General features: G+C 39.2%; 1 protein-coding gene across 1 annotated transcript in view; it reads right to left on the reverse strand.

Moving 5' to 3' along the window:
* Window positions 1–15626, reverse strand: part of IL23R (interleukin 23 receptor) — a 61889-nt gene that overhangs the window by 5449 nt on the left and 40814 nt on the right. Inside the window, exons 8-10 of the mRNA XM_060626226.3 lie at window positions 7426–7515; window positions 4671–4776; window positions 3643–3733 (exon numbers count right to left, since the gene is read on the reverse strand). Of these exons, the coding sequence (XP_060482209.3) occupies window positions 3643–3733; window positions 4671–4776; window positions 7426–7515 (287 nt within the window). The remainder of the gene's footprint in view (window positions 1–3642; window positions 3734–4670; window positions 4777–7425; window positions 7516–15626) is intronic.

The following is a 15626-nucleotide window of genomic DNA, read 5'->3' on the forward strand; positions in this document are numbered from 1 at the left end:
AATTTCCTCCTTTTGTTATCCTGCTCAATTCCAGATCTTTATTAAATTCTCCGATGAGGAGACTGAAGGAAAGGAATAATAGAGATAAGCTGTTTTAAGCACATGTCTTGGCTTAAAATTTTTAAAGAGAATGATGTGTCTTGCATATTAACTTGCATATTATTTCAGTGCCTTTTAAAGTTTGGAAGTTTAATGTGTTGGAATATTTCTTTTTTTTTTTTTTTTTAATTTTTTTTTTTCAACGTTTTTTATTTATTTTTGGGACAGAGAGAGACAGAGCATGAATGGGGGAGGGGCAGAGAGAGAGGGAGACACAGAATCGGAAACAGGCTCCAGGCTCCGAGCCATCAGCCCAGAGCCTGACGCGGGGCTCGAACTCACGGGCTGCGAGATCGTGACCTGGCTGAAGTCGGACGCTTAACCGACTGCGCCACCCAGGCGCCCCAATATTTCTTAATATCATGGAGCCTTACTACAAGAAAATATCTCATTGCTTAAATAAAAGAAAGGAAGGTAGAAGAATCCTGTTTTGTTTCTGATTTTTGAATAAAGTAGTAATAAATATTTTGTGCTGGGGTTATAAAGGGGTATAATTGTATAAAGCTATACAATTCAGACATGAACAGGTGGATCAGGGAAGAAGGTTTTTATTGATATAAAAGCCTAATGACTCTTCTGGGTAAGAAAATGACTTGAGGCCTTGCAGCTGATGGCTGACTTCCCAAGGCAAATAACTCCCATCCAACAAATTATAGCCAGTTATAAAATTATAAAATTATAGCCATTTGCTATGGGCTGAAATGTTTGTGTCTCTCCAAAATTCATATGTTGAAGCCCTAATCTCCAGTGTGATGATATTAAGAGGTGAGACCTTTGGCGGGTAATTAGGTCATGAGGGTGGAACTCTCGTGAATATAATTAGTGCCCTTATAAGAAGATACATGAGACTGTGATCTCTCCTTCTGCCATGAGAGGATACAACAAGATGCTGGCCATCTGTAAGGGAGATCTCACCAGGAATTCAACCTGCTAGTATCCTAATCTTGGACTTAACCAGCCTCCAGGACTGCAAGAAATAAATGTTTGTTGTTTAAGCCACCCAGTCTATTCTGTTATAGTAGTTATTCTGTTATAGTAGTCTGAGCTGACCAAAATACCACCTTTTAGTCTGTTGGCAGAAAACAAAACTTCATCTGAAGGTTTGCTTCTAATACCGGGAGCCCAGAATGGGCAGGAAGTTTGGCAAAAAGGAAGACCTTGAACAAAGCAGCATGAAGTGTCATTCAAATTTTCTTCAGGCTCAACCTCCTTAGGGAGCTTACCAGGTTTGGGTTGGAAAGGGCAAACACGTAGTCAAAAGTCAGATGAAGTCAAAGAAACTAGACATGCTATAAGAAATGAAGAATACAAGGTAGCTGTGTTCCAAAGAAGGAGGCATTTTCTGCACTTCAGGCTGGCAACTGAGCGAAATGGGTGGGAGTCAGACCACAGTAAAGGACACACAGGAGCAACAATGTGGAAGACCATTCCAGAGTGAGGACGATAAAGGAAGAAGAGGATCTGACCACAACAAGGTCAAGGACAGTTCTCTGAGTCACAGAAAATCCCTAATTCCCTAGGATAATAATTAGTGGGGGAACAAGATAGAACTACCAGGTGGAAAGAATATTAAGATTATAGTGTTTATTGTCTGTAGTTTGGTGGATATATGCTTGTCCTTCAGTGACTTGTTACCTATGTACTTCATTATATGTGTGGGTTTAGTCGTTCTAGATCACCCCTTCACTATTAGCAGGTAACACTATAGTCTTCAAACTCAGCCACATGCAAACCCTTTCTCTCCTTCAAGTATACAGAGACAGGAATCCCTCCTTCAGCCCAAAGTGAACCTTTTCACCTCATCCCTTTAGAACATCCCCTCCCCTCTTCTTTATAGTCTTGTTGGATCAATATTCCCTCTTTCTCTGTAGTAGTCCCTCTTAAGCCTAACTAATTTAGTATAAACACACTTCTGATTCATGTCCCTCTGAAGCTACTGTTGTTCATTCATTGTACTAGATGTGAGAGCTGACCTTATGTCAGCATAGCCCCTTTCTCTACTTCCCTTTAGAAGAATGTCTTCATTCTCAGCCTCCACTTCCTCACTTACTAATCACTTCTCAACTCACCAGTGACCTCCCTCTCATCAAATTCCATGGACTCATTTCACTTTTTATGTTATATATCCTCTAAAAAGTAGTCAGCCCCATGGTTCCTTGCTTCTTGACACTTTGCTCACACCACATGATGCTTATTCTCTGACCCTCCTCTGCCTCTCTCCTAGGACCTTGTCTATTCCAATGGAAAAGCTCTTAGTGACTCCTCATTGTCTTTAGCAGTTTTCAATCCCTAACAGTGTTCTCAACCTCAGATGCATAGTGGAATCACTGTGGAAGCTTTCGACAATACTGATGCCTGGGTCTCCCCATGCCCTCCCTCCCCAAGAGATCTTGGAATGTGGCCCAGACATCAAGATTCCAATATGCCACCAAGGCTGAGAACTACTATCTTAGGGACATCTCTGGGGTTGGCTAAGGAGTTGATTAATGGGCTCATCAGAGCTCCAAACAAAGCCACTTTTATTTGTTTTATAAATTCTTGTTTTCCTCACATCTTTTGAACAAAAGGTTTCTAAGCTAAAATTAAATTTTTTAAACAAGTTTGAACATCCTTGTCAACAGAATGAAGTCTGAGTTCTATGATCTGATCCTACTCACCATTCCTGCAGTACACCACCCACTCCTCACATCAAGCCTTTCAATAAAGCAACACTTCATTGAAACATGTGCTTCTCACCTCTGTGCTTTTGCTCATGCTGCCCTCTCTATTTTGAATGTTTTCTGTTTCTCCTAAGTGACTCCTTCTCATCTTTCGTATGCTTCCTCTATACCCCTGTCATGTTTGGTTTCATTTCTGCCACTGTACTATATCACTGCAAGGCCGTGCTTGGATGATGTGTCTGTCCCATTTACTGGGTTTGGAGCCCCTTAATGATGAAACTGGGATGCCAAAAAATAGAAGGAGCACATATAGCAGAACCTTTCCCCTTCTCCAGAATCAGCAGTTCCTCCATAATTAGCATAGTCCCCTATTACCTCAGGGTCTTCCCAGCATACCCTTCTATTCTTTTTGAGATAGAAACTTGGGAGACCATCATATTTATTTTCCTCTCACATTTATTTTCTCAAATCCATTGAGCTTCAGCAGTAAAGCAGATCTCACCTGCTTCTCCAGGCTCATGTAAAACAGAAGCCCCTTTGTGTCTTTAAGCCTCATTTTATTGAGATTTTCTGCACTCCTCCTGTCGCTGAAGTCAGCCATCAGCTTTTGGCCATCACGTGACTGACACTTGGCCCACAAGCTTCCTCTTTACTTTTCTCTTTTGAATAGCATTGTTTCTTTCTTCCTTCTCTCTTTCCTTCCCTTAACTTTATTCCCTTATCTCTTAAGTATAATTTGAAATATGTATAATTCTGTTTTGACATGTGTTTATACAATTATGCTAAAATGTACACACATTTATTTGAACAGAAATTCTACTCTAATTGTTGGATTGCTCTTTTGGTCTTAGCTGCCACTTTTTATTTGATGGTGTTTGGTTACCTGTAGCATTTTTACGATACTACTGTTTTCTATATTAGGAATATCTTCATGAAGCCACTTTGGTATTAGCAATAAGATTCTTCTTTTAATTCTAGGAAACAAATATCACACATTAGAAGAAGCATTTTACTTTAGGATTCATTCAAGCAATCACATAGGAGATGAGGAAATCAACTGGAATGGGAGGGAAATGCATAATAAAGATTAAACTTCCTGATGCAGATTTCCATCTCTTACTTTAGAAAGTTAAGTGGGAAGTTGCTTCAATGTCTTTTCAGATTTTCCTCCTCTCTCTATTGCTCTGCTTTTCTCTAATGAGGCAGAACATTTTGAAACACTCACACTAGATTCAAGGTAAGTGGGAGAGGCACCATGGAAGTAAAACTGTACGCACGTTAAATATGGCAAAGCAGGGGTGCCTAGGTGGCTCAGCCAGTTGAGTGTCTGACTCTTGGTTAAGTCTCAGGTCATGGTCTCACGGTGCCTGGGATTGAACCCTGTGTTGGGCTCTGCACTGGCAGGGCAGGGCGTGCTGGGGACTTTCTCTCTCCCTCTCTCTCTGCTCCTCCCCCACTCATGCTCTCCCTCTCTCTCTCTCCTTCTCTCTCTCTCCCTCTCTCTCTTTCTCTCAAAATAAACATTTGAAAAAAAAAAAAAAAAAAGAAAGAAAGAAAGAATCCAGGCACTGTAGATAAACTTGGGGGCACTGTGAGCAGGCTGTGTAGTGAAGGAGAAAACATGACTTGTGATATCAGCCGGTTCTGGGCTCCTGGGTTAGTGCTCAGTGACCTTGGGCTGACCATGTAACCTCTGGAAGCCTAAAGGAAATGATCTGGTTTCCAGCAGGGTCATTGTGAGGATTAAACCAATGACGTGTAAAGAGTTTGGCATGGGTCGGTAATCATCAAACACTGCTCATTTTATTTTTGTCTTTTTCTGATTAAAAATGTTGATGGGTTTTCCTAGTAAATAACTGAATTGACTAGGTTTGGTATAAATTAGAAAACAGAAATTCTACGAAAACATACCCAGTTCGGAGAGATCTGTTAAATATCCCAATCAAAGAAAGAATCGACAACATGACAGCAAAGAAGATCATTCCCAATAAAAATCCAATGTCTTGTTGCCTGTTGTCTGAAAGGAGAGAAAAATAATTTTAGCTAAGCATTAGTGTCCATGGGATGTCTGAATCATTGTTCTCTCTGTGCCAAGCAAAAGTCATTGATCTCAAAGGAAAAAAAGGAAGGGGAGAACAAAATTAACCTTTCCCTTAGGCTGTGTGTACAGTGACAGCCCTTCCAAACTGCACAATATCTTTTATTTGAGAAAATTGGGCTGCATGTATCTGGTACCAGTGGGTTTCTAGAAGTGCATCTCTGGCAATTGTGGTCAGCATTAGACACTTTTCTGAGCTTGTGCATGCATATTTTATATAAAAGGGTTTAATGATGAATCTCATTTGTTTTGTCTGACACAAGTAAGAATTCCCAGTTGCTGGTAACAGAGTCTAAAGGTAGCCACAATCACAGCTGAGGTTTTTTGGGTTTTCTTTTTAAAATTTTGAGCAAGAAAGAAGTTAATGTACAACTTGTCACCATTCTTCAAAATTTATTGTTCATGAGTTTTTTCTGCTGAGAAACAGAAACAACCTAAAACAATATATAAGAAATGCAAATTGATATATATCTTGCATTCATATTTTATTTTAAAAGCAATGCTTTCCTTACATTTTGAAGCTTAATTAATCACCCAAAATCCTTAAATAATTATGATATATTCAACACATGTTACCTACTAGGCTCGTCACATTTTCTCCCTAGTACATGAAAAAAAATCCTATTTTCAATTTTCAAATACAGACTATAATTGAGACTTGTCTGCCACAGTGGAGTTTGTTCTGAGTGATGATGGGTTTTTGGCCTCCTTTCCACTCTCCTTCCCCACTTCCTCACTCCATTTGGCAAATATTTATCAGATACTTACCATGTGGCAGACACTTCACTGGCCCTGCCCTCGTTATTTTCCAGCTGCACCTGCCATACACTTAGGGGTCTCCAGGCTATCTGGCCCCTGTCCTTAAACCAACTGGTGTTCAGGGGTTGGGCCAGTGTAGCTTAGCTTGCTCCAAAGTTCTAGGGGGATACGGAATTAATGTTTTCCTAGGACTAGAATTCTATTGCTGAAGATTTCACACAACTAATGGGAGGTAGTGGGTGCCACATACCCTTGGGGGTTAGTGCCTGGGAAAGACTAGAGAATCCCCTAATAACATGGGGCCAGGCAGCCAGGCATAGGGGTCTAAGGATAGAGCAGAGTGATCAAGAGACAACTGGAGATACCTGGGTTCAAATTGGGCTCTGCCCTTACCAGCCCTGTAACCTCAGGGCATAATTATGAGCCTGCTGAAACTCAAATTTCTTCTTCTGGAAAATAGAGACTATAACACCTGTCTTAATAGGGCTGCCATGAGCTCCTGACCTCCCCAGTTCCCACAGAAATATCAAGGGGCAGGCCTGGGGAGGGATCTGTAATTAAGGATATGTACTGAGCCAAAACACTTGGCTCATTGATTTGCATGTTTAAATTCAGAGTGGCCTCACCTTGCTTCATGTTTCTTTGTAATACTTAACTGCCACCTGACTCTTTTCTTGTTGTTTTCCTCTTTGTTTTTCTCCTCAACTGTCTAAAATGGAAGCTCCATGAAGACAGGGGCTTTGTTCATTTTTTTCACTGCTGATTTCCCATCCAGTACAGTGCCTGGCACACAGTAGTTACTTAATGAATATTTGTGAAACAAATGAATGGAAGTCCAAAGACTGTCAATGTAACCTGCAAAAATTCTGGTACTATACCTGCCAGATTTCGGTTTTTTTTAATTTTTAAAAAATATTTATTCGTTTGTTGAGAGACAGAGTGAGCAGGGGAGGGGCAGAAAGGAAGGGAGACACAGAATCCAAAACAGGCTCCAGGGTCTGAGCTGTCAGCACAGAGTCCGACACAGGGCTCAAACTCACAAACTATGAGATCATGACCTGAGCCAAAGTCAGAGGCTTAACTGACTGAGCCACCCAGGTGCCCTTATTCCTGCCAGATTTCTATGCAGGGAGATAAGTGGTCTACCAGTGGTCAGTGATGAAATAGTTATGCCTAAAGTTTTTTAATTTGAAATTTCTATTTAGAGTTATATTTGTCCATTACACATACCTGATGTCATAATTTTTTAACGCCTAAAACATTTAGGTAAGCTCATCAATGGAAAATATTGAATCACACTAACAAAACAGGAGCTAGTTTGTACAAAAGAAAGAGTACAGGCTTCAGGATTTGAAAAACAGGATTTGAATTTTGATCTGTCACTTAGTGTGAACCTGGACAAGTTCCTCAGCCTCTCTGAGCTCCAGTTTTCCCATCTATAAAATAGATACATAACACTTACCTTACCTGGTAGTTTTGAAAACTGAACAAATGTATACAACCAACTACCACATGGTAGACATTCAAATTACGTTGTTGTTGTTTTTTTTTTAGGAGTTTTGGGGTCTTGAGCCGCAGCACCTATTGAAATGAAAATGTATCCAACCCATAGCAGAAGCTGGCAAAGTCCACCTAAACCGTTGCTTAAATTCAGTTTTACCTGGATCTTTATTGATAATTTCCATACAGAAAGCTCATGGCATATCTTATTCTCAAGAAATTTATGCCTGGCACATGATTTTTCAGTTGAAGGGTTCAAATGAATGATTGGTAAAGACTACTCAAAAAACCTAAGTAGTATTTTCTTACCAGCGGTAATGTGTCCTTTAAAGATGGAAGCAATTAGAAGCCCAGAATTCTGAGTATCGTGTTGGAATGATTTCAGTGTGACCTGGGGGACTTAAACAAAAAGAAAACAGAGTGAACTTCTTACATTTGCATTCAGGTTATTCAATTCCTGAATTACCCATTTTCACTTGTTTGGAGATGATTAAAGTAAACTTTAATAGGCTTGTAAGTGGAATAAAAACAAAGGCTTTTCAGTATGTGTGTCTTTTTCCCTCCTTTTAATTTAATTGGTCAAATCCTAAACACTGAAAGGACAATGAAAACTAACTTGAGTTTATAAAACCTCAAGGTATATCCTCTAATTTCGTGAGGCTTCTAGGCAAAAAATACCAAGGAGCTTTATTTAATTCACTGACAAAAACAAAAAACAAAAAACACAATAACTGGTCTCTCCTTGATTCCTTCCAAAGATGATGCAATAAATTTTAAGTTTCCTTAAGAGCCTCCAAGATGTGTCACTCTTGCCTTTGCACAATCTTTGAGATGCTGTTGGTGAACACTATCTTGGCTCCATATAAGAAGCTCATTTTTGATTAGCAGACACTTTGAGGTTATAACACAGGGGTGGAATGCTATTAATGACTTCCCTCTGCTCCTTTCCCACTGGCAAAGATCCTGGCCAGCCCTGTCTAGTCATAAAGACTGTCAGGTCACGGCTAATGAGAGTTTCTGACCAGGGTGTGGTGAACAGCCTTGGCAGCTAACCTGCTTTCAGTCTGGACTCAAAGCAGTCCTGGAGCTTTCTTACCGGGCTCCTTTCTCCTGACAATTAAAAGCTGCCAGAGGTGACTTCAAGGACACTATTCTGCTAACTGACAGAAGACATTCCTGAAAATGGTTCTAAGCCCTGGATTCCCAAGGGTGCCTCAAGCCCTATGTATTCAATTATTCTGATTTCAGTGTTCAAATTCTTCCTTTTGAGGAATTACTTGTGGGGCCTGGGAGAAATCACAACTTGAGGCAGGCTTAACTGCCACCGTGATATCACAGGCTTGTATAACAAGCTATGTGGCCCAGACAACTCTCTTTGAGAAAAAATATCATGGAGTTTCAATAAAAAGGTTCCTATGGTCTTTGGAAATTTTTGAAAAAGGTCAATCTGGGTGCAGGTACAGGCTCAGTAGTTTTCTAAGAACAATGGGTAGTGAATTCTAGAAGGTGAAAACATCAGAAGAGCCAAAAGTACTTTTCTGTGTTTTTATTCTGTCTTCTCTATAGCAAGAGGAAAATGTTGCAACAGTGAATTGTAACAAATCAGAAATTCTTTCTGGTTTCTCAGTGCTTCACTAAGTCTCTTTTGTTCCCAAGTATGTGGTTCCATCAGACTCCGAGGGAGAAAGGTTATGCCCCAGTGGTCACCAGCCAGATTTATTCATCAAAATTAGTATTTTGTAGGCTATGTTCATTCCCAGGGAGCCCAAGTAGGACTCTGCATCTACATTATTTTGAAATTTTAAGACTAAAAATATTACATTAAAATGTAACACAATTTTCAATTTGGCAAGATCATGGGTTTGTAGCATATGTTGCTAGATAATTTTTGTTTTCACTTACGTTATTTTAAAAGTAGCATTTTTATTTAAAAGTAATATGTGCTGCTGTTGGTTTTTAATGCAGGTTAATTTAATTCTGCTGTATAAACTACAGGTAGTTATTTAGCAATGAAACTTCAGTTATTAATTTGTATCACATAAAAATAATGTTTATATCTAACTAGGGCTTTATTAGCCCTAATAGAATAAACACAATCATCCTTTAGGGCCTTTTTGTTATCAGAGTTGCAAATCAACCAGATGCATTCATTTAAATTAGATTAAAGTCATTTAAAATGACATTTAAAATAATTATCAGAGGGTAATTTCACAAGGAATCAAATATCTGAAGTGAGACAATTTATAAATAAGATTGTCAGAGAAGAAATCAAGCCAATGACAAAATGTTTAAGCACAGGACTGAAATGAAGCCATCCATACTGGACTATATTCTTCATGGTATACTGACACCAAGTGGCTGGGTCATTTCTTTTTAAATTGTACTTAATATTAATCAGTATGAGAGCAGTAACCTTAATAGAGAAAAAAAAATTAAGAGGAAGAATAAAAGAGAGAGAAAAATAACCATCCCTAATCCTATCCCCTTGATCCTTTTGCCAGCAGTATTTCAAGTATTTCAAATAATTTCCAAGTATTTAACACAGAAAAGGGTTCACAAACAGAATGATGTACACACACACAGAACCTTTATAACTGAAAAACATTGTTTCTATCAGCTCTAATCATCAGAGCATTACCAAATGTGCTAGAAAAATCTCATGATATTTTCATTATTAATTTAATATCTGTGGTGCTAGGTCCATAATGAGACAATTCTGTCTCTGCTTGTTTTTCTCACCACACATACCTGGGTATACTCAGAAACTCACTTTATCTCTAATTTGGTAAGAGTTTTTATATAACTTATACACACTGGTATTGGACTTTAGAATTAGTCTTGCTGAAGACAGTGTGTTTAAATGAAAATTAGAAGGAGTTTAGAGTAGTTTTAAACAAAAAAAATGTAGTTTCCTATTCTTGGAAAAGAACTTGAAGCACATAACATAACTACATTCTGTGGCCCATCAGATGCTAGACTATTTGTATCAAATCTCAAAAGTGCTTGGTTTTAGTAATAATGTATTTTATCTGTTTCTGAGGGATGATACCAAATCTGACTCCTCAGTCTTTTCCCTCTATGTCTGCCTAGTGTGTTTTATTATTCTTTTTAAGTGACCACTCATTGAGTACTGATTATGCTCAAGGTAATGTACTAGATTTTACATGTTTTCTGTCATTTAATCCTTACAACAACCAAAACAGTTAGAAAATACTGTTGTCCTCGTTTCATGGATGAGGACACAGAGGCGTAGTAAAAAGGATAGATGACTTGCCCAAAGTCACCTAGGTAGAGGTCAAAGAGTGAAAATTCCCATCCAGTCCTGACATGTGGTCTGTGCTGGTCACTGGCTCTGTTAATTAAGAACCTCACTTCTGCAGCAGGATGGCTCTGGGTGGGGCAGGTGAGTTGGTCCTGCAAACAGCTTCTCCCATGCTGAGACCTAGCCACTGCTCCTCCAGGGGCTGGCCACAGTGTATGAGAACTGCCTGGCCTTGTAGGACTCCATCCCATACCACAATGGGCTGTGGTTGGCCTGACCCACTTAGCACTGACCCTAGAATCTTCCATCCTATGGTAACTTCCATGTGAAAGCCAGCTATTTTCTTTGATTATACAAGCAAGGCATGCTAATTGTAGGGTGCTTGAAAAGTATAAAAGAGTATGGAGAAGAAAGTGCAATTTTATACTTGTTCACAAACTAGAAGCAATCACTTTTTTAATGTATTTGTTAACAGTCTTTTGTGTATATCTGTACCCTAGTGGATATCATTCTCTTTATGATCTAAATATCGTGTCTTGTTTTTTCTTTTCTTTCAATATTGTGTCATGAACATTTCCTCTTTTTATTAAAAATTGTTCAAAACTGTCATAGCAATTTAATATTTCATCATGTTTGTACGGTATTCAATCGTCCCCCTATTGAGAAACTGTATAGCTTGGTGGTTTCAAACACCGTCTTTGGATTCAGACAAAATTCAAATCCTGGCTCCAGGAGTTGCATGACTCTGGGTAAGTTGCTGAACCCCTCTCTGACCAGTTTCTTCATTTGTAAAACTGGATAATAACATAGTACTTCACCCCTGAGGTCTAATGGGATAGTTCATATCAAGTACTTGGTACTATGCTTTACACTAATTAAAACCTTAATAAGCATTAGCTATTGCTATTATTGGGCTTTGAGATTGTTTCAAAATTCTTACTATTATAATTAGTTTTTGGATAAATATCATTATACATAAATCTTTTTTCCATATCTCTACTTATTTACTAAGTCTAGATTTCTATTAGTGGAATTACTAATAGATTAATAGTAATCAATTAATAAGTATGGACATTTATAAGTCTTCTTTATTTACTTTTGCCTTTGCCAATCATGGTGTCAAAGCCACACTACCCAACGCCTACATCTTAAAGGTTTTGACCAGAGCTGACACAGGGACGTTTATAGACTTTTTTTTTTTTTTCAGTAGGCTCTAGATACAAGAGGAGACCTATTAAAAGAGACCAAGGGTATGTTTTTCAAATGGTTTTTCTTAACGTAAACATCTCCTTTTGTGTTCTTTCTAATCTCCTTCTTCTAACAATCTTAGCTGTTCCATGGTGTTTATGTGCTGTCTTCCCAGGCCAGTTTAGTTCTAGGGTTGGAATTCAACATTATTGGGCTAAAAGTAAAGATTTGACACTATTCCCAGTCAGTCGTCAAAGCAGAAGATGATGGCCAGACCTATTGAATAGGCACCAGAAGCCCAGGGCAGGGAAAGTGATATGTCAGAACAAACTCATTACCACATCTGGAAAAACAAGTCAAATGATGAATCATTTTATGAGTTACAATGTCATCCTTGTGTAGTAAGAATAGGAAGGTGTGCCTAGACGTATCCACAGGATTATCTTCATGCTTATATTCCTAAACTCTAAGTACTTGGTATGTAGAGGGAGGAGAAAGTGAGAAATATATGTATGGTGATCATATGGTTAAAGAAAAAGATGAAGAAGAGGAAAAAGTGAAAAGCAGCAGCCAACTCAGGGAATTTTCCTAAGTCACATAGAATACACAGAGCCGTGGATCTGATGTCAAAGTGTAACAAAACCTTATATGCAGGAATGGGCAGCTTCTGAGTCTTACTCAGTAGTTTAAGATTTTTCAAAAGTACCACTTTGCTCCCAAGCATAGCATGTGCCTATTCCTGAGTCTAAATAGTCTAGTAGACATTTACTACTTTTTATTTGCTCAGCACCAGGACATATTTCCTTGTGGGCATCCTAGAACAGGTAAGAAGCAGGAAAGGCTTCCCACTGTGGAAGCCTCAATGGAACAAAGATTCCCTCTCCCCATTGCCAGCAAGTAGCTATAAGCAGATAACCTAAACCTACCTGAACAGATGATTTCCTCTCTCCACTGGGACACTACTCAGTTCCAGGAAATTATTTATAGCAGCAGCTATATGCAAGGTCTGGTAACAGTAGCACCACGGGGAGTCCAGGCAGGGCAAAAGACAGGCAGTGTTAGTGACCACAGTGCCAGCTATGGGGTCCTCACCAGAGTCTTCCGGACTACAATTTTGGCTGTGGTTCTGGCTTCTGCTCTCCTTTGTATCCTACTTGTGACTGTTTGCCTACTGATTTCTAGCTATCTTTCTAATATTTCTGCTTGAGAGGATTTATTTGATTGCTTTTGCTGGCACCAAATCACAATGACTAGTAAAAATTGCAATAATAGGTGGTGGGGTAGCTAGGTGAGGAAATGTGGTAGGACAAATAGTGACCTCCCTACCCCCCAAAAGTGTACATGTCCCAATCCCTGGAAACTTTGAATAGATTAATTTATATAGCAAAAGGGATTTGAGATGGGGAAATTATCCTAGATTATAGTGATGGGTACAATGAAATCACAGGAGTCCTTACAAAAAGGCAGTAGGGTCAGAGTCAAAGAGAAAGAGATTGGAAGATGCTGTGCTTCTGGCTTTGAAGATGAAAGGTGGGGCCACAAGCCAACAAACATAGGTGGCCTCTAAAGTCTGGAAAAAGCAATGAAACTAATTCTCTCCTAGAGCCTCCAGAAAGAATATAGCCTTGCTGATATCTTGACATTAGCCCCAGTGATACTGATTTTGGATTTCTCACCTCCAGAATTAAAAAATAATAAATGTGTATTGTTTTAAGCCACATAGTATTTGGCTAAAGTTTGTAATAACTTGTTTAAAGAGCAATAGGAAACTAATACTGGAGGTTATTACTTTCTCATAGAAAAGCATAATCTGTATTCTTTTTTTTTTTTTTTTTTTTTTTTAACGTTTATTTATTTTTGAGACAGAGAGAGACAGAGCATGAACAGGGGAGGGTCAGAGAGAGAGGGAGACACAGAATCTGAAACAGGCTCCAGGCTCTGAGCTGTCAGCACAGAGCCCGACGCGGGGCTCGAACTCACGGACCGTGAGATCATGACCTGAGCTGAAGTCGGACGCTTAACCGACAAGCCACCCAGGCGCCCCTGTATTCTTTATTAGTGGATATTGTGAACCTCAGAGATTATAAAGCTCTTATACATTTTTTTTATTCTACAGAACTCTGGTTCTTTATTAGGGATAGGACATGAAGAAGATTAAGTAAATCCATATTAAGAGTCTAAACTGATTAGTATTTCAGGGAACACTGTCTGTTTAAACCCGTTTAGTAACCATGAATGTACACATTTATAATCCATCTCAGTATGAATGAATCAGAAACCCCTAAATACAAATAATGGAATTTTTGAAAAGTACAATTCTGTGTAGTAGGCTTCTAATCTGTGTTCTATTTAATGTCACTTATATTTAGTTCCACTGATGTAACATTTGTTTTCTTTTTTTCTCTTGTGGTCCCTAAAAATTCTGAAAAGTTAACGAGAATTTTTAAGGAGTCATTGGTAATGGAACAACCAATGCTGTTTTGTGAGAACAAAACACAATGTGATTTAATATCTTGCTCATACTTGCCTTCCTCTGGAGAATTGTCAAAAAAAAAGAATATGATTTCTCTGGGAAACCTTCCTACTTCAGGTAGCAATTCAAGCAAGTTAATTAATCATTATGAAATGTGACTGCCCTTCCCTCAGGCCTCTGACTTGTCATTAAAGGGATTATAGAGCCTATGCCTTTCCTTCATTGCAAAGAGATAGGTTTGCAGCAGAGTGGAACAACACTGGCTTAGCAGTCATCTTTTCACCTTTTTGTATATCAGTAGTATGGAATTTAGGGAACTGACTTTCACATTTTTGGTGTTGGTTTTCTACACTCACAAATTATCTTTTCTCCTTTGGGGCTCTTTCTGTACTGCTTAAAAACCCCAGGAATTTTTACAGTGACTTTGCAGGTTGGTGGTCTAGAAGCTTCAACTTCAGCAGCCCTCAGTGGTTCTCAGAGCCTCAGCTGAAGCCTCATATCCAGAGGCAGGGCAGGGGCTAGGCAGAGGCACAACGATTCTACATCCTGTGCTTCTGGGGATCCTAGGCTGCCAAGGTGGGGCTAGGGTGCTAAGCAACTCATGAAGCGAAGCAGTGGTCAGGAAGAAGAAGCAGAGATGTCCAGATAGTACTGTAGATAATGTCCTGAAATTCTCATGTACCCACCCTTTTCTGACCCCCTCAAACCCCTATTACTAAGGCAATGGCTTGGGCAATTTGGTCTCCCCCTTCCTGTCCACATTTCCTGCCCACACCCTATGCCATTTTTCATGACACTTCTCCCTCTTAAAGGGTGTGTCTAACCTCTAGAGCAGTGGTTCTTACACTTTACTGCAGAAGTTTCACTTGGCTAGAGGCTCAGCAATTTGCATTTTAAACTAGTACCCAAGCATTTCTAATGCAGATGGTCCACAGACTCCACTCAAGAAGCACTGTTTTCCAGACACTTTACTGGACCAGGCAGGACCAGCTGGAAAAACACATTATGAACTGCCCTGTAGTGGTCCTGTCTTTAACAGAGATACCTTTTCACCTATACTTTGTCTTCATCTCAGACTGCCCCATCCTATTCTTTATTCTCTTGGTTCCTGGAGTCTTATAGTTACATTTTCATTACCATAACCCAAACCTGCTTCCACATCTTGTATTCAGGCCAATATACAATTAGCTGATAGCATCCATGGGTCCCTCCTTTCTCATGTATTTGCATTTTCATAACAAACATTACATTAAAAGTGAACTTTTGCTGGCATCCTTTTATTATTAGCTAATGTGTAGAGGAGGGTTTGGTTAGGTGGCTGAGGGGAGGCTGACACAAGGCCCTCTTAGGTGTCTTAGGAAGGAGACCGGTAGAGTTACAGTGCTAGAAACTTACAGTATGTGTTCTGCCCTGGCTTTACTGTTCCCAGCTTTATAACATTTAACAAAACTGCTTAATCTCCCTGGGCCTCATTTCCTTCTTCTGTACGATTGGAATAATAATTTTATAGGGCTTTAGTGATAAGTAAAGGACAATTCATATGTAAAATGCTTACTACATACCCAACACATCCAATAAATGTTAGCT

The sequence above is a fragment of the Panthera onca genome, chromosome C1 (genome assembly GCF_046562875.1).
Source record: "Panthera onca isolate mPanOnc1 chromosome C1, mPanOnc1 haplotype 2, whole genome shotgun sequence".
Classification (NCBI taxonomy): domain Eukaryota; kingdom Metazoa; phylum Chordata; class Mammalia; order Carnivora; family Felidae; genus Panthera; species Panthera onca.